Here is a 25,350-nt window from a genome sequence, read left to right on the forward strand (position 1 = left end):
ATTCGGCTAATTATTGAAATGTGAGAGTTCATCCCTCTCATAGAGTTCTTATAGAGTTGTTGTTCTTCCACTTGGATTTTTGTCTTTCTTTTGGTTTTGGGGTTGGTTCATGTGTATTTTATTCTTTTTCCTGTACTCTTGTGAAGAATGTTGTCCTTTTTTCCTTTTCTTCTGTGTTTAGTACTTTCTTAAGTGTTTCATGTAGAGGTAGTCTGGTGGCAGCATAAGTTCGTAGGGATTGGATATCTGGGAAAGATTTTAATTCTCCCTCGTTGATGAAGCTTAACTTGACTGGGTAGGTTATTCTTGGTGGAAATTGTTTATCTTTTAGGACTTTGAAGATAGGGCTCCAAGCTCTCCTAGCCTGCAGGGTTTCTGTAGATAAATCTGCTGCTATTCTAATTGGTCTTCCATGGTAGGTGATCTGGCCTTTTTCTCTTGCTGCCTTTCGGATTTTTTCTTTTATGCCTACTTTGTTTAGGTGAATTATTATGTGTCTAGGAGTTGGTCTTCTCATTTGTTGTCTTGCAGGGGTTCTCTGAATCTCTTGTGTTTGAGTTTTTGCATCACTGATTAGATGAGGGAAGTGTTCTTGAATAATCTCATGGAAAGTTTGTTCCAGTGTGGTCTCTGTCTCTCTTTCTGCCTCGGGAAGGCCAATTACTCTTAAGTTCAGTATCTTGAGGTAATCGTTCATCTCTTGAAGATTTTGTTCTGTCTTTTTGAGCTTGTTTTCTGTGTTTTTAACAGTTTGTGTTAGTTCTATATTTTGATCCTCAAGCTGTGAGATTCTTTCTTCTGCTTGGGTAATTCTGCTTCCATGCTTATCAGTTTGTTATCTATTTCATTCACAGCATTCTTTATTACTGTTATCTCAGTTATCAGCTCCTTCTTAGTTTCTTCTTGTCTCTCCTCAATTCTTTTTAATCTCTCCATTAATGTCTTGATATCTAGGTTTATAGTTTGAGACCTTTCATTCTGGGGGCTTTTTATTGTTTGTATTCCAAAGTCAGTTTTCTCAGTGTCTGCCATCCCAGGGGTCTGGGAGAGACCCATATTCTTCTTTTGTTTTATCTTCTTTTGTGTAGATTTTTGTCTGTCTCCCCCTTTCCCTCCCCTACTTTAATTCTGTTTTTCAGGGAAGGTGGGGTTGCTTTTGCTTTGCTTGTGCAATCTCCTGTTCTTCCTTAGGGTCCTCTGGCTTTGTTCTCTTTTGAGGTTGGAGTGTGGGCTGCAGGTGTACTTTTTGCAGTTTTGAGGTTTAATTGAGGGGGAAGCTGTGATTCAGAATATATGCTGATACCAGCATCCACCAACCGGTGTATGAGCCCACTGGAACCTATTTCCCACTGCCTTACAACCTGTCTGTGCAGTGGTATGTAGGTTTTGTCCCTTAGGAACTGAGGTGGATGCTGCTCAAAGGTGGGTGGGGCAATGCAAATCTCTGCCTGGAGAATGGCCGAAGTGGCAGTTTCTCTTTCGCAGATACTTTCTCTCCACTCATCTGTGTCCCTAGGCGATCTACTATGATGGACTGCGGTGGTCTGGGAGGCACCAGGGATCAGCTGCACAGCTGGGCGCTGGATCCAAGGTGCCACCAGCGGGCTGGGGTGGAGGATGGTGTCGGAAGTTCTCTCCTCTGGAGCTGAGAGCCTCTGATCAGCTCCTCTGTAAGATATGCTGTTACTTTACACAAGCATGGGGTTGTGTGCTCGGTGCCTCAGCCAGGGTGGGCCCAGAGCTCCAGAGCTCCAAAGCTACAAAGGGCAGGTGGTGAGCAGTGAGAGTGGCCCTGGGCTCCTCATAGGGTACTTCAGCCAGAAATGGAATCGGTATCTCTGAGGGGCGGGTGCCCAGTGCCTCCCTGGGTGACCGGCTGCTTGGTGCTGGGTGCTGGGTGAGACAATGTAGCCAGGAAGGGAGCTGAGACCTGAGACTCCTGTGTGGGTGGGAGTCACGTATAGTGGAGCAGCAGCAACTGGGTGCCACAATATCTGGCCCTGCCTGGGACCAAGGGTCCCCGGGCCTCAGACCAGTGTGGCTGGTGGTGGGCAGTGGGGGTGGGGGAAGAAAAGTAAGAATCTTTTTGGGAACTCACGTTTGAAGAATCTCACAATTCCACCTATGCCATAGCCATCTTACCGGAACTCTTTTTTAAAAAACAAAATCCTTAGGTGACTTGTATAAAACATTGAAGTTTGAGAACACTTTGTTAATATATTAGAATAACCATAAATACACAAGTAATTTATATATGCATGCATATATGTACATAGTCATATTTATTTACATTTCCCCCCTTTCAGAATTTTATGTACCTCTTTACTAACCTTTATAGATATAAGAAAATTCAATAAAATAAAATGACTTAGGGAGACAATACAAAGTAGAATCACTTGTAAGTATTAGCAAAGCTGTGAAAAAAAATCTTGAGCATTGACATTTAAATTGTAATGACAAAGGGTCTTAACTATGATGGGGTTCAGGACATGCTACACAAAAATATGACCCTTTGCCATTTGAGAAAATAGCAGAAGCAGAAAGATCAGGTCTGCTTTCCCCTTGCCCTTCTTCCCTGAAAGGGGTCATAATGTTTTCATGGCAGAGGTATTTTGCCTACACTCCTAAGGAAAGGAGTAGCCTCATCTTCAACAAGACAGAGACTCCAAGAATAATCTGAACAAACAAACCTTACTAAGGTTCCTCTAGTTCATTACCGTTAGATAACATCCTGTGTCTGACTGTACTTCCCTGTGACGTTTTATTCTTTATCAAACCTAGCATAGAAATACACAGATTTCTCCATTTCTGAAGTTTCTTGTATCATAAAAAAACTTGTGTTAAACAAGTTTGTGTATCCAGGTGTGGTAGCGCATGCCTGTAGTTTCAGCTAGTTGGAAGCCCAAGGCAGAAGGATTCCTGGAGCCAAGCAGGTGGATCCTGGGGTGGCTATGAGTGCACCATTGCCCTCCAGCCTGGGTGACGGAGTAAGATGCCAACTCAAAAAATAAAATAAAATAAAATAAGTTTATTTTTCTCCTGTCAATCTGTCTTTTGCTATAGGTTCCTCAGCCATGAAATTTGCAATGGGTGAGGAAAAAAATATTTTCTTCCCTACAAGTACATCATCAAAAGTAGGTTCCTCAAATTCTTATTGTGCTTATTTTAACAGACAGATGTAATATCTGAAAGAAACTAAGTAGCTAAAATATTAAAGATTCACCCTGAACTAATCCAAAGCAGGTGAGAAACTGCAAAAGCAGCAACTAAATATACTTTATCTCTATCCTAATAAAACAGAACAGATTAAGAAACATAGTTCTGATAACAGAGGAAGAACTTAAATTTTTCTTTAAAAAGTCTTTTTTATCATTCTAAAAAAGTAACACTGATTTTTTTGGGTAAAAATATCTTTCCACTCTCAGTTAATTATATTATAACAATCTCATAATATTTTGATTTATTTAACCCAACACTTCACAGGAGCTTAAAGCAATCGATACATCACAAAGACCTGTAGAGGCTTAGTAAAATTTTTACATTTGGAATTAAAGATTACTAAAATGTAATCCTACGGCATATTTTTAAAATATAGAAAATATATTAGAAATCTCATTTTTTAAAAGATAAAGAAATTGCAGTCAAAGAAGGCTAATTTAGTTTGCCAAAGCAAAATAATAGAGAATAATGTTACTCATAGTGGGCATGCTTATTTTGATATTATTTATTTGCTCAAAATTTTAGAAAAAGAAAATTAATTTTTGTCTAATCAGAAACTAGGAGAAGACATTTAAAGTGCATATTAAGTGATTATGATTTAGCTTTATTTTAGTCAAATTATATCTAAACATGTCCTGATAAAAATTTCAAAAAGTTTAAAATATGTCAGAATATGAGTGTTCTCTAAGTTGTGCTTTCTCTTCCCTGTGTGTAACTTAAATGCTGTATGTTAAATTATAAACTTATGATCATTGCAAAAAGACATGATCATTTTCCTGAATAAAACATCATCCCTTAAATTTTTGTTTTCAGGTTACCCTTCATCATGCAGGAAGCCTTGTAGAGCAGAAAGACTGTGAATTTTGGAGTCAGATAAACTAGTGCTAGACTGGCTTTGGTGCTTCCTTATTTTATGACCGTTAGAAGTAATTTCATTTCTCTTAGCTTCAGTTTTCCCACCTATAAAATGGGAATAACAATGCTAATCTTATATAAGAATGAATGGTATTAAACGTGAAAATTCTAACTATAAGATGCTTTTAATCAACCATAAGATGCTTTTAATCAGCAAAGTGAATTTTGTTCTCATTGTTATTTTCATCTCCATTCCATTTTCCTAAGTTTTCCTGGTTTCATCAGACCTCCAGTTTTCCAAAAGCATAATCACCCTTCTGGATATTAAAAATATATTTTATTCATAATCATTGGAACTCTTGCCAGTGTTTCTCAGTAGGAAAGGAAATTCCTCCTTCAGAACACTGCCAAGCTCTTCGTCTGTCTACTTATCTCATGATATTTGACTCACCAATGGTCTGTTCTTTGCCTTTAATATTCCCTCTTCATTGGCTATGTTTCTTCACCCTAGAATATTTAAAAATATTTCTTACCCACATTCCCCAAATCCATAGACCAATTTCACTCAGCATCAGAAATCTCATTTTTCTCCTGGCTTCAACCACCTCATGCTATTTCTCAGAGAGTTATCTGCATGTTTTTCTGTTTCTCACATTTCATTCTCCTTAGCTTACTGCAGTCTTGTTTTTCTCTCTGTCATTTTACTAAAATCACTTATGTAACTAAATAACTTCCTAATTACCAAATTTAATGGTGATTTAATAAATATCATTTATTTTCAGCACTTGAAGATGTATTACTTGGTATTTGAAACTTTCTCTGTCCTTGTGAAAGACACATTTTCCGAAGTGTCCTATATTTTAAATTCCTTTTTCTTAATTTCCTATTTCTGTTTTTCTGCTCTTCTTTCTCCTTCCATCCTTTAATATTGATGTTCTTAAAAATCTTTCCTTATGTCACTTTTCTTATGTGATCTCACCTATTTTAAAAGTTTCCATTCTCTCTTAAAACCAAAAGCTAAGATAGACAGGTGGGACCTCATCAAGAAGAAAAACTTTGAGACAGCAAAAGAAACCATCAAGAGAGTAAAGAGATGATCCATGGAATAAGAAAAAGTAGTTGTAAATGACGCATCTGACAAAGACCTAACATCCAGATGCTACAAAGAACTCAAATGAGGTGAAAGGAAAAAAGACAAACAACATCATTCAAAAGTGGACAAAAGACATACACAGTTCTCAAAAGATGACATACAGTCAACAGATGCATGAAAAAATGATCAGCCTCACTAATCATCAGAGAAATGCAAATCAAAACTACAGTGAGATACCACCTAACTCCAGTAAGGATGGCTATCACTAATAAATGCTGACATGGCTGCAGAGGAGAAAATGGAACACTTTTACACTGTGGATAGGAATGTAAACTAGTTCATCCTCTTTGGAAAGCAGTGTGGTGGTGATTCCTAAAGGAACTAGAAATTGATCTTCCATACAATCCAGCAATCCCTCTATTGGGAATATACCTGGAGGAACATAAATCACTCTACCAGAAGGACAGCTACACATGTTTGTTTATTGCTGCACTATTCACAATAGCAAAACCATAGAACCAACCATACTGCCTATGGTAAGCAGACTAGATAAAGAAAATTGTGGGCCATTGCAAGACCATCACTGCCATTGCCCTGCTAAGCTATTGTGTGGCCATGTGCTCTTTGAGCTATGGCCAGGCCATGTTTCCTTAATCTTTAGGCCCCTCCTCTACCTTAGGAAGGCGAATCACCTCTTTCTCTCTCTTTCTAATTTATTTTCTAAATAAACCATATTTTCTAATCTAAAAAAAGAAAGAAAGAAAGAAAATGCACATGTATAAACGATTTAGTATTACACAGCCATAAAGAACAAAATCATGGCCTTTCCAGCAACTTGATGCAGTTAAAGATCATCATACTAAGTGAACTATCACAGAGACAAAGAACTGAATACTGCATGTTCTCACTCATAAATGGGCCCTGATCTATCGTCACATTAATACAAGTGAGAAATTGGCAGTTACTGGGCACTGCTAGGGAAGGGAGGAAGGGAGGGTAGAAGAGTGGGGGAGAGGGAGAGAACAGGGTGGTGGACATGTGGCAACACAAAGGGTACCTGGTCCATTACCAGGGAGAGATGGGAGCACCTAGTAGCCCAAACATCACCTGCATGCAGCCTACTTATGTAGTTAATCCTCATTTGTACCCCACTACTCTATAATTAATAAATAAAACAAAAAATAAATAAAATAATATTTGTTATTGGAAGACGGTAGGAAAAATATTAATAAATGGAAAATATAATAAAAAGCAAAAGAAAATCCCAAAAACTTCCATAAGAATTAGGTACTCTCATCACAAAAAATAGGCATGTGAGATAATACATATGTTAACTAGTTCAATTTAACCATTCTACAAAGTATGTATGTTTAAAAATATCATGTTGTACATGATAAATATATACAATTTTATTTGTCACATGAAAAAAGAAATCATTTTTTAAAAACCAATGATTCCCTAACCCATGTTAGTTTTCACAAATCTGATCTACTTTTCCAATATCATATGTCTAGCAGCACTCAAATACTCAACATGTCTGAAACCTGAATAATTTCCATGCACTACCAAAACCTCTGGTTCTCTCAGATCTGAAACATCATTGAACTTAATGTTGAACCTTGTCATCATCTTCTATTTCTCCTTTTCACTTAATCCCACATTTTCAGTCACTAAGATCCATTAATTCTGCCATTTTAATACCCTAGAGGTTTATTGCGTCCTGATTATTACACTGCCACTACTTTAGCTCTGGCCCTGGCAATCTTTCCTATGTTCAGTAATAGTCTCCTAACTACTTTCTAACTCTTTTTAAGCACACATTATTTACACTGTCACTTAAATGCTTCTTTCATAATAGAAATAATTATTTTAAAAAACATTTTGATAACAAGAAGTCATGCTCAGTGCAGAAATTTTGTAAATTAAAAAAATAAATAAATATCATCTGTATGGTAGTTTTTCAAGATGTAATTACTCTAACATTTTAGTGCCTATGATTTCACTTTCTTTGCCAAATAGAAATATACTTTTTAAACAAAATTAATCTTAAAATGTGGTTTGAAAACATTTCTTTTCATTTTTACAAGCTATGATGCATATATTTATAGCAAGACATATGGTGCTACATTTTAAAAATATTTTGTAAATTATATGCCATATTTCTATTAAATTGTGTTCAGAATCTACTTTGCCATTATTTTTGGGAATTATTGGAGATTTAACTTTTTCTCCAATTTTTCATTTTATCATTAGTTATCATGGTGTAGCAAATACTTTCATATCTAAATCTTTTTTTTTTTTTTTTTTGAGTTGGAGTCTCTCTCTGTCACCCAGACTGAAGTGCAGTGGCCGCTCCCCGCCACTGTAGCCTCGATCTGCTGGGCTCCGGCGATCCTTCCACCTCAGCCTTCCAAGTAACTGGAACTACAGGTGCGCAGTACCACACCTGGCTAATTTTTTTGATTTATTGTAGAGATGAGGTCTCACTAAGTTGCCCAGGCGAGTCTCGATCCCATGGGTTCAGGCAATCCACTCACCTCAGTCTCCCAAAGTGCTGGGATTCAGGCTGAGCCACCGAGCTCAGTAATATCTAAATCTTTTACCACAATTATGATTGTTTTCTTATAAATATTCGTAGAAGCAGAATGGTTAAAACAGAAATTATAGAGATTACAAAGGCTTTTGGTACATTTTTGAAAGAATTTCCTTTAGTAGGTACTCTATCAATTTCTATTCCCAACAGTTGTTTGAATAGTATCCATTTTCCCATTGCATTGTCATAAATATTTTAACAAACTAATAGGCAAAAATGGCCTTTGTTTTAACGTCATGCTTGCTATTAATTAGGTTAAACTCTTTAAATATTCCTTCTCCATTTGAATTGTTATTCACATTCTTAACCCTTTTTTGCAGTTAATAATTATTTTTTAAAAAACAAACTTTAAGTAATTTTATATATTCTAAAGCTATTAAGATTTTATCGAAAATATTCATGTCTTTACTCAGTATTTATCCTTTAAATACAAGCTGATCATTGACTTTTCTTTGTACCATTTTCTTATTCTTGCCCATAATCCTTCTCTTTCCTCTGATTTGAAGGCAATTGGTATGTAATACTAGTACTATCGTTAAAATAGGGCATTATAGTAACTGATTACTTGAAAAGGAAGAAGGCAGGGATTATATGTAAATCATCTTTGTGTTCTCAGTGATTGGTCAAATATTTTGCAAGTGCATAATACTCAGTAGGTTTTGAACCGAACTATTATGATACTTTTACTCCTACCCTTTTCAGACACCTGCAAAACTGCATACATTTTTTATTCTATACTCTAGTATGAAGAACTCTTTGCTACTTTCTGTATTTCACTCAAGTGCTTTTTCAGCACTGTATTGTAGTTCAGAGCCATGGCTACTCAGGCAGTCAAACTCTAGTTTGAATTCAGACTTTAATCTACATTTCTAGCTGTGTGACTTTGAACAAAGCCTCCAATACGCCATCTGCAAAACAGAGGTCAGTATAGTATCTATCTGATGGATATGATATGAGACCTACATGTCTACCCAATATGAGAAAACCAAACAATTAATGCTTAATAAATGGCAATTACTATTATTATTATTGTTGCAACCTTAGCTGGTTAAATATTGCAGATGAAGTATAGTACTATAAGGTTTAGAGTCTAAATTATTATCCTATTATTAACTTATTACTTGTTACCTGTGCTACCTCTACAGAAGTACTTTATGAACAGAATTCCAAGTCTTTAAGGACATATTTCTTAGAAAAATTACATAAGTACACTGAGAAACAAAATCTGAATGGCTAATACATACTCCTTTAGAGACTAGAAAGTACAGTAATGAATATTCAGTGCATTTAAATAAATTATATCAACCCAGGTAGGCTATTATTCTTAATAAGCAAATGCCTAATATATACAAATGCTTCAGTTTTTTATTAGGGAATAAGTGACTATATTCAATCCATACTAGTACTTGGCAACTTTCCTATTTTAATAAAACCCAGTTAAATAAAATTTTAATTTATTTCTATCTCCTTAATATAATTGCTTTCTGGATGATGTTTTCTACTGCTAAACTGATTGCAAATATTTCACAATGTTTCTTACTTTATAGCTCTAATGTTTTGACATCAAGCAAAATCCAGATGTACACTTGAAAAATTGCACATTCAAAATATGAGTGCTAATGAGTAATCAATTTGACATTAAATTTACTAAAATATTTTCCTGTGTTCATTGGATCTATTGTCAAAACTGTATATGGGGAGGTGACAGCAGCCTAGTCATTGAAAAAATATATTGAGTTTTTTAAGTTCAAACAGAAACAAAAAAGGGGAGATAGCTGTCAGCTGAGTACAACAAAAATCTGTGAATTCATACAGATATTTATTATTTTGTTATAAGTGATAACAAAAATGTCTTAAAAGTCATTCACAGTTACATTACACAATAAAAAACTGGATTTGCTGATGAGAATATCAAGAAATTAATCAAACTGCTCACAAGATATTTTCAAGCACATTCATGATGGAATAATAATGACCATAACAACGAGAATCTCAAAATAAATACATCTTTACTTCCATGAGACTCCTATCAATGTTAAGTACATGCAGAAACGCAAAGGAGAAATATAAATGGCAATCCACTCTATTGAACACTTGAGGCTTTAATATTTTACTGTTTAGAATGACTATAGAATAATATCAGCAGATAAATATATCTTTCTTAAAGTTATATTATATGTTCAAGTCTGATGTCTAAGGAATTTCAGGCAAATTGTTATTGTGATAAACTTTAAGATTTTTCCATCAAATAAGTATTAAATTGAAATATGTGAGAACAGACTTCTGCAAGTGATATAATAAACTGCCTCAATAAAGAAATGAAAGTGTTTTAAACATTATTTTTTTTTAGTTCGAGTCTCACTCCTTTGCCCAGGCTGCAGTGCAGTGGCATGCATGCTCATGGTCATCCCAACGTCGACTTTCTGGGCTCCAGAGATCCTTCCGCCTCAGCCTTCCCTGTAGCCCGGAACTACAGATGCGCACTACCACACCTGGCTTTTTTTTTATTTTTTTGTAGAGATGAGGTCTCACCCAGTTGCCTGGGCTGGTCTCCCGCCATTGGGCTCAGGCAGTCCACTCGCCTTGGCCTCCCAAAGTGCTGAGGTTACAGGTCGAATCACTGAGCCCGGCCTAGACCTTATTTGTTTATAATTAAAATGTTATAATGCTTATATTTAAATTCTTTGTGATTTGTAAAAATCAGTTTTAATTAACGTAAATATTAATATTATTCCAAACCAAAAAATTACTTACCATTAAAACTTTACTTAACTGTGATCAGTCCTGATAAACTTTTTTACAAGTAGGATGACTAACTTGTCTTGATTTGCCCAGGACATTAGTTAATACTGGGCAAGCTGAGAGGGTTGGCCACAGATCACATAAATATTTGTTGCCATAAATACACATAATATAAAATAAAACCAAGAATAAGACTGTTAATGTGATTCATGCTGATTATAATATTATAATGTTTGTGTCAAGTTCGCTTAAAAGAAAATTTTAAAAAGAGTTACTTAATACAGGTTCTAACAACTCATTATTTACCTTATTAAAGTACTTACTTTTGTAAAAATTCTTCAGAGCCACAAATACTTAGACTATAATCTTTGGGGAACAGCTGGTCATTTGCACAAAAATGTAGAGTTTCTGCAATTAGGTCTTTAACAAGATAATTAGCTAAAAACAAAAGTGAATGATAAAAGTTAATAAGAGCTTATCATATATTGAGTGGGAAAGGTATCTGAGCACAAAAAACACCAAGCACATTAAGTATTGTAATTGTCTGGTTTCATCAAGAGGAATTAAAGTGAGCTTCACCTCATTTATTAGTCTGGTTAGAGATATTTTTGAATATATTGTTTGTGATTCTTTTGATTGGTTTTATTTTCATATAACATAACAAAGTTAGGTATTCTGTTCCTCATGTTAAAAACCTTGGTACCATGTACCTCTGTGTAAAAGCTAATCTACTCTAGTTACCTTAGGGACTTGGAAAATCGCCCTAGGAAATTGACTGATCTTTAGAGAAATTTGATAGCAATTACATTATCAGTGTTACATATTAAGCAAAGAGTCTAAACAAGATCTGTCAGACTCCAAAGATTGTGCCCTTAATGATTCTAAGTCTACACAGTTGGTTGTTCTTCCTTTCCCATGTAGCAGTTACCCAAACTTCTTTCTTGAACAGCCATACTTTAGAAACCTTAATATGTACTTTTTTCCTCCACCTTTTTCTCTAGAAACTCAAAATGTAAACATGTTATAAGATAAAGTCATGTATTTTCTCATATTCACATTCCATAATCTCCCTGCTAAGCTCTTACATATACATACCATTTAATAGTGGCCAGAACTCTAACAACTTGTTATAATGATAATTGCTTATAAAATATTTTCCTAATTATAAATATTATGGGAATGTATATATCCACATATGTATGTATCTGATATGAGTCTAAGACATACACATATATGAGGAAAACCCCAACAACCTGGAATTTATTTATTAAACATTTGTGTATTTATTATTAGTTTACACTTCAGTCACCTTCAAAGTTCTCTCTGATGAAATACACCTATTGAGACATTTTCCACTGCTCAAAAAGGTTTTGAACTTGTCGATTTTGATGCCTTTTAGTGCTTCTGCCTTTTTTCATTTTACCTCTTCCACATTGGCAAAATGTTTCACTTTGAGAACAAAAAAGTTGCTCAGGATGAGACTGGGTAAAAAGGGAGGGTGGGACATGAAAGTCATGTTTTTGGCCAAAAACTGCTGAATTCTAAACACAGTGTGGGCAAGTACGCTTGTAAATCAGTCATCATGACAAGGGCAAACATATTGAAAGAATCCCCAAAAAACAATTCACTGAAGTAGAACGCAGTCACTCACAACAATGCTGACTAGTACACTGATGCTGATGGGTTCCTAGAAAACTTACCTAGCAGAAGAGGCCTGTATTACAAGGGCCCATTCTCCAAAAAATAATTCCGGGTTTTTGGAGATCCCCTTTTATATATATTTATATGTGTGTGTGCGTGCGTGTGTGTGTGTGTGTGTGTGTGTGTGTGTGTGTGTGTTCAAAGAATGGGGGGAAATTTATAAAATTTAAAAATTTCCCCCCATTCTTTGAATGTGGTCTTCTAGTCTCAGTCAATGAAAGCAACTGCAGTAGACTGTGTGGGTGACCCTTAACCAGGAATAATTAGCATGCTGCAAATGGTTAATTGCATTTGTCTGAGTAGACTTTTGCTTGCAACTGTGTGTTTACTTTGCTGTGGCTTCTTTCACTGCTATCACTGTTTTTGGAGGGAAAGGATTTTGATCCAAACTGGATAGCAAGACATAGTGCAAGTGATATTACTGCCACAAAGAAAAAAGAAAGCGTATAATTCTGCATTTACAAATGGAGGATTTATGGTAGATCAAGATGTCATCAAATAAATGGTTGGAGAAACAAATAGTAAAGAGCATCAAGGAATTAGGAATTGTGTAAATGTTTGACAAGGCAGAGAATCTGAAAGCCCAGTGAAGCTTGGGAATATTGAACTAAGTGAAATGAATTGAAGCTAGGTGAAAATATGGCTGCAGGCAAAATCATCACTATGGGGCTTTAATGTGGAGGGAAGGAAATTGCCAGTATATGATAGCAGAAAAGTTATTTCCAAAACATCAATTAATTAAATTAATTAATTTAATTGACCATACTATTTCCAGGACTGCCTTCTCTATGCAGTATGGAGCATTTATGAATTTATTACTTTGTTAAAATTACCTTTCTACTTTGCATGTAAGACTCCATAACCCAATTTCTAGCTTACTGCCTCCTGTGATTTGGTTTGATATCTCCTACTACCTCTTCCATGTTATTCTTTGGTTGTTTTATTATTTCTTCAAATTCAACCTGTCTATATCTGAAATCCCTATCTGTCCCTTGAAGCCAACCATTAGAATCTATGAGCTAAACTTATCATCTCTGTTGTAAGCCAAGTGTTGTGACTTCTTTTAAATAAATTTTATAACTACTTTTATTTCAACCACTGATACAATACAATCCTTCTTCCAATTTTTTTGTGATCTCCCACTAATGCAACCTTTCTCACTGTTGGTGATATTATCTTTCTTATTGAAAAGGCTAAGACCCATTTGAGATTCTTTAGCTATCTTACTTTATGTTTCAAATATAGGTTTTTACCCATCCTCCTCCAACCCTTTACATCCCTCTTGAGAGACAAATGTTCCTGCTTTTTTGTTTTCTTGCTTCTTCAACTGTCTCTCTTCCTACATTGGCTTTCAGTTTCATCATTAAATCCCTTATTTTAAAAATATATTTAACACCCTTCACTTTAAAGATGCTTTCCTCTTTTCCTAAAGATATTGTTTTCATTCAACCTTCCAATAAAGTATCTCTTCATCCATTCCATTCCTTCAAGATACTATCCTTTCTTTTATCTTCCCTTTTCTGCTAAACTTCTTTAAAGACTAGGCAACTTCTACAAACAGTTCTCAATTATTCTTTAATCCTTGCAAACTGACTTCTTTCAACTCTTTTTTTCAGCTTCTTTCAACTCTTCATAAATGACTTCCTAGTAGACAGTTCCAATCATGTGTCATCTAAGTACACAAGATAATTGAAAGTAAAAACACTGACTCTAGTTTTTGTAATTGGAAATAAGAACTTAGGGATCATATTATTGATTTGATAGCTGAAGATTATAGACCAGAGAATTTCTTGTTCAAAACATTTGCTTCTTTAACAACAAAAACAGAAACAAAAATCCAACTTCATTTCCCTATTCTTAAGGAAATTTAGCTTTTTTTGGGATTAAAACCCCTTCACCTGTCTTCTTGTCTTTTCTTATCTCGATTTCATCATTCCTTAATTTTCTAGAAACATGTTCTAAATTTTACCAAAGTCATTCTTAATACTCCCTTTAGATTTCTGTTCTTTTGAGCACATCTATAATTCTAGTAAAATACTAATGTAAGTTTATAAAGTTACTAGAGTTTTGGCATAAAGATTATTTTAAAGTAAAAATACTTGAAATCTTAGTTTTCTTTATCTGACTGAAGCAGAGACTCACAAAAATATAGCTGCCATTATCTCTCCTCTGAGGGGAGAGATAAATTGGTAAATAAACCTTACCTCTTGGTATTCAGAGAGTTGCTCATTATTGTGACCTCCATGTACATGTACATGTGTAAACAAATATTTTTGGGGGGTAATAATCTGTTGTTAGCTGATTCACAGCACCTTGCAAGCCCCCTGTACAACCATTCAACCTAAGTGGGTGAGAAAACATTATTTCCTAAGCCGTGGTAAATGCTGCTCTGAAATTTTTCATGAATGTGATTTTTCTCTTTTTCTGCTTCTTTCTCTTCTTTTGCACTCCCTTTTTCTTATTCTTAGATTTTTAGCAACTTTGAGGACATGAAAATGCTCTTTACCACTGCATCTCACACTAAACACAATGACTTTATCAATTTACTAAAATTTCTCATAAAAGTAAAAAATAATCTTTGGTTTGTCAAATTCAGTGGAGACATCCAGAGAGAGAGAGATGTTGGAAATTAAATATTGTAACTTAGAAGAATAGAAGTGATCTGTCTCGTCAAAATCAGTCCCTCTTATTAGACTCATCTGATTGAATCAAGGTGCAGCATCATTGATCTTGGCTGGGGATTCCAAATCTTGCTTTTAGAAACTGGGTACCGACTCCTATAGAGAGACTGATTATCTTTAGGCAACCACATTAAGAGCTTGGCTTTCTATTCATTTTGAAGAAGAAAGGTAACGAGCCAGCAGAGAACAAGAAAGACATGGAAAGCAATTACTGAGAGATGAAATAGGAGATACAGAGGAATTTGGGGCTGTTTGGTCATTTGCTTTTAGTACATTCCTAATTTTTTGCTGAATTCCTACTCTTGAAATCTGTAAGAAATCCTTATATTCTTTACTTTTTTTTCTACTTAAGCTAGCAGGAGTTTGTTTCTATTAGTTTCAAACCAGATGCTCTTAACCGCTATACCGACAAAATAGCACTGCTAAGTTTGTGGTCATCTGCACTAACTCAGAAACTTGAAAAGATTAAGAAAGAAAAAAAGCAAAATAACAACAATAACCAATCAATTAAAATATTTACTGAATCATTATGTGTCAGGAAACAGTTTTCTGTTAATAAGCAAAAACTCATTTAGTGGCAGCTAAAGTTGTTAAAAGGACTAATATTGTTCGGCATAATAGTAGATTATAATGATAAAATAAAATATTAAATAACTTTAAAGAGATTCTAAAACTTTAGAAAAGAATCATCAGGTGAGTTTGATAAAACAGAAATTCCTAGGAGATATCCCCAGAGACTAAATCAACTGATCGGTTAATTTATATGGTGGTGAGGTTGCACAGGGCTACCAGACTCCTTATTGTGGAAATAGAGATTCTATATACCAATGTCTATTTTACCTCACAACTTATTTATATTTGAGTAGAATAGTTGTTCCCAATGGATAGAAACAGCCATTTTCACTTATATGCTAACTTTAGTATCTTTTTTGAAATTCTATTTTAGAATAATATGTTAGAAACTTGCTATACAAGAGGACTCCTCAGAAAACAGAATTATTTTTTAAAGGGTGGAACTCTCGTAGTACAGGCTTCCCCTGCTAGGTAAATGTTCTAGGCACCTATGGGCATCAGTGTTCTATCTAGTGTTGCTGTGAGAGGCAGCATTCAGCCTCAGTGAATTTTATTTTGGAGATTCTTTCGACACGTTTGCTTATTTCATGGTGTGTGATTTACAAATGCTTCGGCCCACACAGTGCTAAATGTTCGGCAGTTTTTGACCAATAACAGCATGATACCTTTGCCCCATACTTTTTTTTCACCGATCTCATTCCAAGCAATTTTTTTTTTCCAGAAGTAAAAAGTTCTCAGGGAAACACATTTTGCCAATGTAGAAGAACAGCAGAAGCAGTAAAGAGCATCAAAATTGGTGAGTTAAAAAACTGTTTTGAAGAAAAACAGTTGGGAAAAAGTCTCAATAGGTGTATTACATTAAAAGGAGAGTACTATGAGGGTTACTGAATTTTAAACATGTAATAATAAATGCACAATTTTTAAATAAATAAGTTCAGGGTTTTGGGGGATCTCCCCTTGTACTTGCTAAAAGTATTTTATTTCTGGAAAATAAAGTATTCTGGGGTGAGTTATGGGAAGAAAATTCTTCAAGAAAATAGTTTCCCCTCCCTCCCTCAAGTTTTAATAAAGGGCTCCCAGCTGTTTTCCTCTTATTTCACTTTAAGGCAAAACAGCGAATAATTCCTCTTTTAGTAATTTCAGACTATAAATTCAAGACTTTGTAGCCAATGCAAGCTTTATGTAGATTTTTGTACTTATTTGCAAGGGTACTTACCATATGGCATAAAATGAAGTGGCTGTGTTGAGTTATTCATGAAAATGTTTACATTAAACTTTGTGTTAGGAAAAAGCTGATATGGAAATGTTGTAGTAGTACTCCAGATCTTCCCAGCATTGGAATTAATGTCAGTTGCATGATATATTTCTCTTATTCTGAAAAAAAAAGTGTGTGTGTGTATATGAGGAAAAATACTTAGGATAAGATCTACAAGAGGCAGTTTAAAACATCATTCACAATATAAGGAACTTCATTCAGTGCTTTGTTATAAAAGATTTAAAACATGAAAGCAATCCTAATAGATTTGCAGTGCAGTGCATTTAGCTAGACCAGATGGGTAGAGATTACAATTATATCAAAAACAAGTGTAAAGGACCGTTCTTTAGGTTTTCCCAGGAGCACCTCATTTGAAATAATTAATACTATTTTGTCATAACACAAAACATGAGAATTCACCCTGAACTTTATTACTTTCTTCATTTACATTGTTTTGATGCCTGAATTCTTCCTGTTAAATTTCTCTTATGTTTAACTTTCTCAAGCTACAAGTCACTCCTTTTTTTTTTTTTTTTTTGAGTTGGGGTCTCACTCTATCTCCCAGGCTGGAGTGCAGTGGCATGCTCCTGGCCACCACAACCTCTACCTGCTGGGCTCAGGTGATCCTTCCTTCTCAGCCTTCCAAATAGCCAGGACTACAGGTGTGCACTACCACGCCAAGCTAATTTTTTGATTTATTGTACAGACGAGGTCTTACCATGTTGCCCAGGCTGGTCTCGAACCCATGGGCTCAGGCAATTCTCCTGCCTTGGCCTCCCAAAGTGCTGGGATTATAGCTTGAGACACCGCACCCGGCCCTACTCCTCTTGATTTAGAGATAAATATTCTTGTTTGTGTAAAAATTTTTAAACACTATTTTGTTTCTCCATTTTCATTAAATTTTTGGATTTTACACAAATAATTCATCGTGGAAAATACTCTTATATTCTGAACAATTACTTATCTATAAATGAGCAAAATAATTTTAAAACAGTTTATCCTTGGAGCCGGAAGCTTTCAGTTTGTGTCCTGGCATTTTCATTTAGTAAAGCTACGGCCACAGGTAAATTATTTGAATAGCTTCTTTGCAATAAAGAGGGTACTAATATCTACTTCAAATGTTTATTGTGAGAATAGAAAAGGCACGTAAGACATTTGTATATAGACATGTAAACTATCATAACTATCATTCTTGAGAAATATTATATTTAAGAGATTGGAAAATTCACTATAGGCTATTAATAAAGCATTACATAGAATATTTTCATGTCATTACTGCATCCATAAAAGTCTATCATCTAAGAATATAAAATTTTTTTTTTTACAAAAAGAGTTGTTGAAGGAGATCATAATAAGCATTCTGTCAGTAGAGTTATACAGAGCAGTGAGTGATATCTTATAATATTAAGAGAGCTATTTCTCATGCTTAGAAAGTAAGAACTATCACATTTTAGACTTAAAGTGGTAACTTTCTAGCTATATTTATCATTTTGTTTCAGGGAATTAGCTTATTCCTGAAGGAATTAATATTGACAAGCTCAAGTGTTCTAATTTAGGAATACTAAATACCATTTTAAGCTTTCTTCTGCAAACTAGAACAAGAAATTAAAGATTGAACATTGTCGTGTATTTGAGATGATTTGTTTGTATCTTTAGATGTGTGCCTTTCACTCCTACCAATATAGCTACAGACAGGTTTTTTGTTTTTGTTTTTTAGGCAGAGACCTTGCTTTTTTGTTTCAAATTTGAATATCTTTCGTGCATGAAGTAGTTATTAGGCACTGAAATAGCCTTTAAATTAATGATTAAATAAGTGATTCAAATATTTAATCTCAAATAATCATTTAGTAGAAAGTGAAAGCTAATAAAATGTATATGTATTATATTTCAAATAACAATCATAAAGGGGTTAAAACAAAGAGAATTAAAATGTAAATACATTAATTTTTCTAAACTTTCAGAAACTTTAGCAATAGAAGACATGGCATTACATGAATTTCAATTGCTAATAAGAAATTGTTCTCTAAAAAAGGCATCTGCCTTTATATCATAAATTCATTTTTATATTAGCAAAAAGATCAGTGTTTTTTTTGTAGTATTCCCTAGTGATCAGATTTGTTTTGCAGTGGATTTATTTAATGCATTTATTTAATATTTTGCCATCCCATTCAAGGCAAGATTGAACTATTAAGAGGAAATGACTCTTTTAATTCTAAATACTATATCTCAGGTAGGAAGGATAAATCTATGTTAATTTGAGGCTTAGAGGAGTTAGTCACTCATGTCATTAAATGAGAAATTAATTCACTGCAAACAAATCTAACAGCAAACATCCAGGCAGGTCTGGATTTATGAAACATTCAACTTCAACCAAATTTTTAAAGAGAAAAACATCTATTTGACTATTAACAACAAAAACATGAGCAGAAGTTGATTAATGAACTAATTTGTCAAAACTATCTATTTTTCACTGTGTTCACAAGTTATAGGATTTTAATGTTTTATATGCAAAATTAATCAGTTCAATGATGTCAAAATAGGCAAATTTATTTAGGAACAAATACTTCAAAGTTTAACAAGTAAAATACTTACTTTTTTACTTTATCACAAAAGGAGGCCAGACTCATGTTACTGCCTTGAGGTACTTCAGCTAGCTGAATGGAACAACCTATTGGCTTAAAATAAAAACTGCTACATTAATATAATTTGTTGTAGACAAAATATTTAATACAACTTTATTTTAAAGTTTCATTCAGATTTTATTTTCGGTTTTTTAAGATTTTTAAAAATTGACCTAATATTTACATATAGAAAAACACAGATCTTAAGTATGTAGTTTGAGTGTTGCAGAATGCATACAACTGTGCTATCAGTACTCCAATAAAAAGATGAAACATTTCTCTCATTTTAGAAAGCTCCCCCACATCTCCTTTTTGTCAATCTGCACACCTATTTGGTAATTATGCTCATTCAGATTTCTATCACCATATAGTAAATATATGTGCTCTTTTGTTTCTGGCTTCTTTTACTTAAATATATATATATATATATATATATTCAAAAATTAATCATGTTGTCACACATATAATTAGTTCATCATTTTTACTGCTGATTAGTAGTAAGTCATTGTGTGACTATCCATAATTTGTTTAACCATGCTCCTGTTGATGGACATCTGGATTGTTTTTAGCTGTTGGGCAGTGTAAAGAAAATTATCAGTGTTCATATACAAGTAATTTAGTGAACATATTCTTTATTTCTTGGGACTATATGCATAAGTAGATCAGTTATAGGGTACATGTATGATTATTTAAAAAGAAACCAATTTGCCTTGTGCACTTTGAACTTCTGTTAGGGGGAACATATACACTTTAATTTGTCATCTCTTCCTGAGTGACCATTTTATCATTATGAAATAACCCTGTTTTCCTCTAATAATACTCTATCTAGAACTGTACTTTTTCTGATTTTAATAACCACACCAACTTTTTTTCCTGATTGAATGTTAAATTTTTTTCTTTCTTTTCCTTTAAACCTTTCTGGCCTTTTGTTTCTTAACTCGAGTATTTCTTTTTTATTTAGTTTGTCAATTTCAGCTTTTTGTTTGGAATATTTAGTCTGTTTACATTTAATTTATTTATGGAAATTGTTTAAGACTATTGTATTTATATTTGTTTCTATTTCTCACTTCTATTTTGGTTTATTCCATTTCTCCTGACATTTTGGAGATTTTTTCCCGTTTTATTTAAAGTACTGTGCTGTTGTAATTTTTAAATTTCTTTTTTATTTTAAAGATGTGAGGTACAAGTCAGGATTGGGCACATCAGTGGTCTACATACAGGTGAAGTTTGGGTTTTGTTGTAATTTAACTATTTTTTTTCTTTTTCTTTCTTTTTCCTTTTTTAACTAATGGCTATACTAGTTCTAGAAATTGTAATATGCATCCTTAATATATCTCAGTTTACTTAGTTACTACTCTACCATTGTATTTAAAATGTAAGAATTTACAATAGCAAAATAAGAGTTAGCTCCTTTCCACTCATTATACTATTGTTGTCATATAATTTTTATCCATATTCACAATAAATACTCATGCTATTATTTTTTACTTTAGTCAGACTTTCAAAAAATTAAAAGTAGTTATTTGCATTGTTCAACCTACTTACTGTTTTTATTGCTCTTCACCTTTTCATAGATTGCAGCTGGTATTATTTTCAGAGATTGCAGCTGGTAAATGCTTGTACCTGAAGCATTTACTTTGGCATTTCTTGTGTGCTTGTCAGTTGACTAATTTCTCTTAACATTGTTATATGGTAATGTCTTTATTTTGTCTTTAACTTTGAAACTTACTCAATGTGATGCCGAGTGGGGTACCGTGTTGTTGCTGCATGGATTCTTTGACTTCATTACAGAAGAGAATTTAAGAGAAAGTCCAAAGCATGGCTTCAAAATAATTCATTAGAAAGAACAAGACATGCTCAAGGGAGAGTATGGGTGCCTTTAAGAGAGAATGCCCTGACCTGTTGTTAACTGAGTGATTATACATGTATTTTTAGTGATGATTTAACAAATTCTTTTTTTAAGCTAAGATTTGTGTGTATGTGGTGGGTTACAATCTGTTGATCACAAATTCCTAGCTTATCACCAACTTCTAAGCTTATGTGCATCCTGTGAAAATCTCAAGGGAATGGTAAAACTTACTGTTTTACTGATTAATTAATCTCTTTGAAAACAGCATTCCCCAGTGCCTTTGATGCCTGTTCAACACAGGTATTGCTCTAGAGAGTTATGTCCTGATAAAACAGCACCTAGCTGAATGCCTGACCATGACTGGCTTTTTAATTATCTAAACTATGCTTGCCCACAAGAAATTCATCTATTACTCAGCTCTGCTAGTGATCCTGACTCAGATGGATATAGAAGTATTTATTTTCTTTGAAGGATTTTAAAAATGTCATTTAATTGATTCTGACTTCCTTTGTTTCCAATGAAAGGTTGCTTTCATTCAGATTGTTGTTCTACTTTGTGAAATCTATTTTTTCACAAAAAATCTATTTTTCCCCATTTATAATTTTCTCTTTACTTTTGGTTTTCAAATGTTTGAGTATAAGGTGTTTGCATTTACTCTGCTTGAAATTTGTTAATCTTCTTAGATCTGTAATTTGATTTTTTTTTACCAAATTTGAGAAATTTCCTGACCATTATTTTTTCAAATTAATTTCTCCCCTTATTTTTCTTCCCACCACTAACTTAATTTTCTGTATATTATGCTACTTGTTTCATGAATTTCTGACTCCCTGCTCATTTTTATATGATCGATCCTTGTATTTTCTTTCTCCAGTTTGGATAATTTCTGTTATTTTGCTTTCAAATTGACTATTTCCCCTCTATCTGGTCCTATCTGTTGTTAAACAAGCCCAGTAAATTTTTTAAATTGCAGATATTATATTTTCAATACTAGAATTGGCATTTACTTTTCTTTGCTTTTTATAGTTTCTAATTTCCTACTAAAGTCCTCAATGGGCTAGCCAACATAAACATCTTTTCAAATATCTACTTGGACATACTTTTAATAACTACTTTAAAGCAACTACATGTTAATTCCAACATTCAGGTGATCTCAGAGGATTTTTCTACTGATAGGATTATTTTCTTGGCTGTGGGTCAAAATTATCTGATTCTTTACACATTAATGTATTTGTTCTTATATATTGGATGTGGTAAATGGTACATTATAAATTACAAAACATTTTTTTTTCCTTCTGGTAGGCAGTTAAAATAATTTATCCTTGTTTCTATTTTTCATTAAGCCACATCTTATTTTGGTATATTGGTATAACATTCACTTTGGAATCTGATTTTTACTTTTAAGACATGGCTTTGTGGAATCTCATTTAAATGGCTCAAATGCTCAACTTTGGCCAAAATGTCTGCACTGTCTAACTTCTACTTTTTGTAGTAAACACAGTCCCATTCAATTTTCAGCCCAAAGCTGACAATATCTACTAAGCCTTGTAAACATATCCCAATACTTAACCAAAATATGCTGTAAATCTACTGTATACATCTGACTTCTACGCATTGCATCATTACCTTTTCTCCAGCCCTCTGCTCTTCAAAGCACAGCTGCTTCTACAACTTGGAAATACACACTCTTCCTCCCCAGCTCAGAGCTGCTCAAACTGGACTCTACCTGTCTGCATGGCAGCAGGAAACGAGGACGATGAAGGGTTCACTTTTCTCAAGGATACATGTCCTATGCTGCCTGTTTAACATCTGAAATCAGCTGCATCGTTTTGTTTTGTCTAACTTTATAGTTGTTTATAACATTAGGGACAGTGTAGAACATATTACACTGTTGTAATTAGAACTAGATGTCCCTAGGCATTATCAACTTTTAATTCAGATCAGTTAAGGAGCTACCTCCTCTGCAAGTGTATTTGAATTAAGTAGAATTAGGTGTTTATTTTTCTATGTACTTGACTTATCTATTATTTCACTGTTTGCCATTATTTGCTTGCAAACTTATTTAAGCAAGATATTGTTTCTGAATTCAGGTATCATAACCTTTCTTCTTTGCACCATTCTGCCTAGGATATAACAAGCATTTGATAAATAGTTAAATAAATAATTATTTGGCCTCACCATTTAAATTGCAGCTGCAACAATGCTTCTTTTTTACTGTTTACTTCTGGTTTTACTTATGTTGACTCAAGCAGAGAAATAAGCAGAGAAAACTTCAAATATTGAGAAAACTCTTGTTAATAAAATGGGTAGAAAGCTACTAATGGAACCATAGGATGAACTACACAATTTTTTACTTTTGGAATGATCCCAATAGAACTTGCCTGCCAATAGCATCAACTGGGTTACAAGGGCATTTTTTTCCCTACCAATAATCATATGAAGTTTCAAATCATTGCAATGTGACTCAAAATATAAGTGCAATGAAAGGTATGTATGTTTGGGCATGTGCATATCAAGGATAGAAAATATCATCAGTTAAACCTTCAACTGTAATATTTTTATCCAATGTTAAGTATTATAAAACTTTATTTAGTTTTGATGAAACTGGAACTTGAAAAAATTTAAAACTTTATTTCCATTTTTTAGAAAAAAATTAGTTCAAAAGAAATATTAATAGGTTTCTCTATTTAAGTTTGCTTACTATCATTGCCAAATTAACAATATATTATTGAATTATTCATATTTTTAGAATGACATACATTGTACATACCTCTTTGGTTGTCAGCCATGTACTTTCCCACATCTTGGGATCCTTAAGAAGCATTGCAGAAGGTTCCACAATATCCGCATGTCTACTCTTTTTAGTCTCCTCTTTTGGCATGAAGTCAGTTGAGAAGGATGAGTACATAGGAGGAATGCTACTTTCAAATCCTATATAATAGTTATGATTTTCATGTTCTAATTCTCTTTGTGTGTTAATTTTATCCAGACTTGCAGATGATGCAACAAAAGTATTGAATTGAGAATCATCAGTGCCATGGTACTTTCCTATGGAGTTTCCCCAGGAGCATTCTGGATTCATATTTTGAAGTTCTGGTAGCACGGAAGGACTAAAACCAATTACTGGTGTTTTTCTAACTTGATGCCAAGAGAGTTCAGGACCTTCAGAAGTAAATTCATTCAAGGATATTTGGTGTGGTTCACCTAATGAATGCCTTTTTGAGTCCCAATTTGGTGTACTGGGCACAAAAAAGAAGCTTTCTTCCATTTCATTCTTGTAGAGTGGAATTTTGCCACTGATCTCATCTACTAGCTGATCAAAACCCAGACTGACTTGGCTAGGAGAGAGAGGTTGATTTACTTGAAATTCTTGGTGCTCGTACTGTTTTTCATTTGATTCACTGGGATTTGTATCTGTTTGCCAACAATGTGCCATGTTTTATTTTATGATTTTATGTAACTGAGAGTGTTCACGCTGTTCCAACTGTCTTCTTAATGATATAGAAGATAATAGAGATTTTCCTAGAAAAAGTATAAAAGAAAAAAATGGAAATCATAGAGCTTATAAGACCAAAATATATGGGTAAATATAAACAAGTTGTCTTGAAGTTTTATCTCAACAAGGAAATTAATTACTTGAGTATTATAAAACTCCATCAAGGCTTACAACATTATGAGTCTGAAGTGAGGAGTATTGACTTTGAATAGATCTATGAAACTACTATGATAGAAAAATAAGTCTACCTTAATTATGATGTGTTTCATGAATCTATTCCAAGTCAATACCCCCCTTTTGTCTCCTTTTCCTACTGAATATCCACTTGTCACTTGAGTACTCAATCATCTATAAGTTTGCTAGCATGTTAAAATCTTTCTTACTAGCTAAAAAGTCTTTTCTTGATTAGCAGCTACACCCTCCATAGACATAGTTTTAACCTTTTTTTATTCTCCATAACCCATCATCTTTAAATGATTGGCTAGACTCTTCCTCTCCTCTCCAAAACGCTAATTAATTGCAATCTCTTTTGTCCACTTTAATCTAATTTCATTAAGTTCATCAGTGTGTGCCCCAGCCCCCGCGACTGCCTTGAGGGTCCCGAGAGAGCGGTGAGAGATCCCGCGCCTTTGGGAGGCTGAGGTGAGTGGATTGCCTGAGCCCGCGGGTTCGAGA

General features: G+C 33.9%; 1 protein-coding gene across 1 annotated transcript in view; it reads right to left on the reverse strand.

The window, feature by feature from the left end:
* Nucleotides 1-24,615, reverse strand: part of PIK3C2G (phosphatidylinositol-4-phosphate 3-kinase catalytic subunit type 2 gamma) — a gene marked incomplete at its 3' end in the record, with an annotated part of 314,051 nt that extends 289,436 nt beyond the window's left edge. The window contains 4 exon segments of the mRNA XM_008072653.1: nucleotides 10,826-10,940; nucleotides 16,674-16,831; nucleotides 19,305-19,387; nucleotides 23,950-24,615. Of these exon segments, the coding sequence (XP_008070844.1) occupies nucleotides 10,826-10,940; nucleotides 16,674-16,831; nucleotides 19,305-19,387; nucleotides 23,950-24,615 (1,022 nt within the window).
* Nucleotides 24,616-25,350: the final 735 nt, after the last annotated feature.

The sequence above is a fragment of the Carlito syrichta genome, unplaced genomic scaffold, assembly GCF_000164805.1.
Source record: "Carlito syrichta isolate Samal-C Ts95f unplaced genomic scaffold, Tarsius_syrichta-2.0.1 Scaffold315374, whole genome shotgun sequence".
In the NCBI taxonomy this organism is placed as follows: Eukaryota; Metazoa; Chordata; class Mammalia; order Primates; family Tarsiidae; genus Carlito; species Carlito syrichta.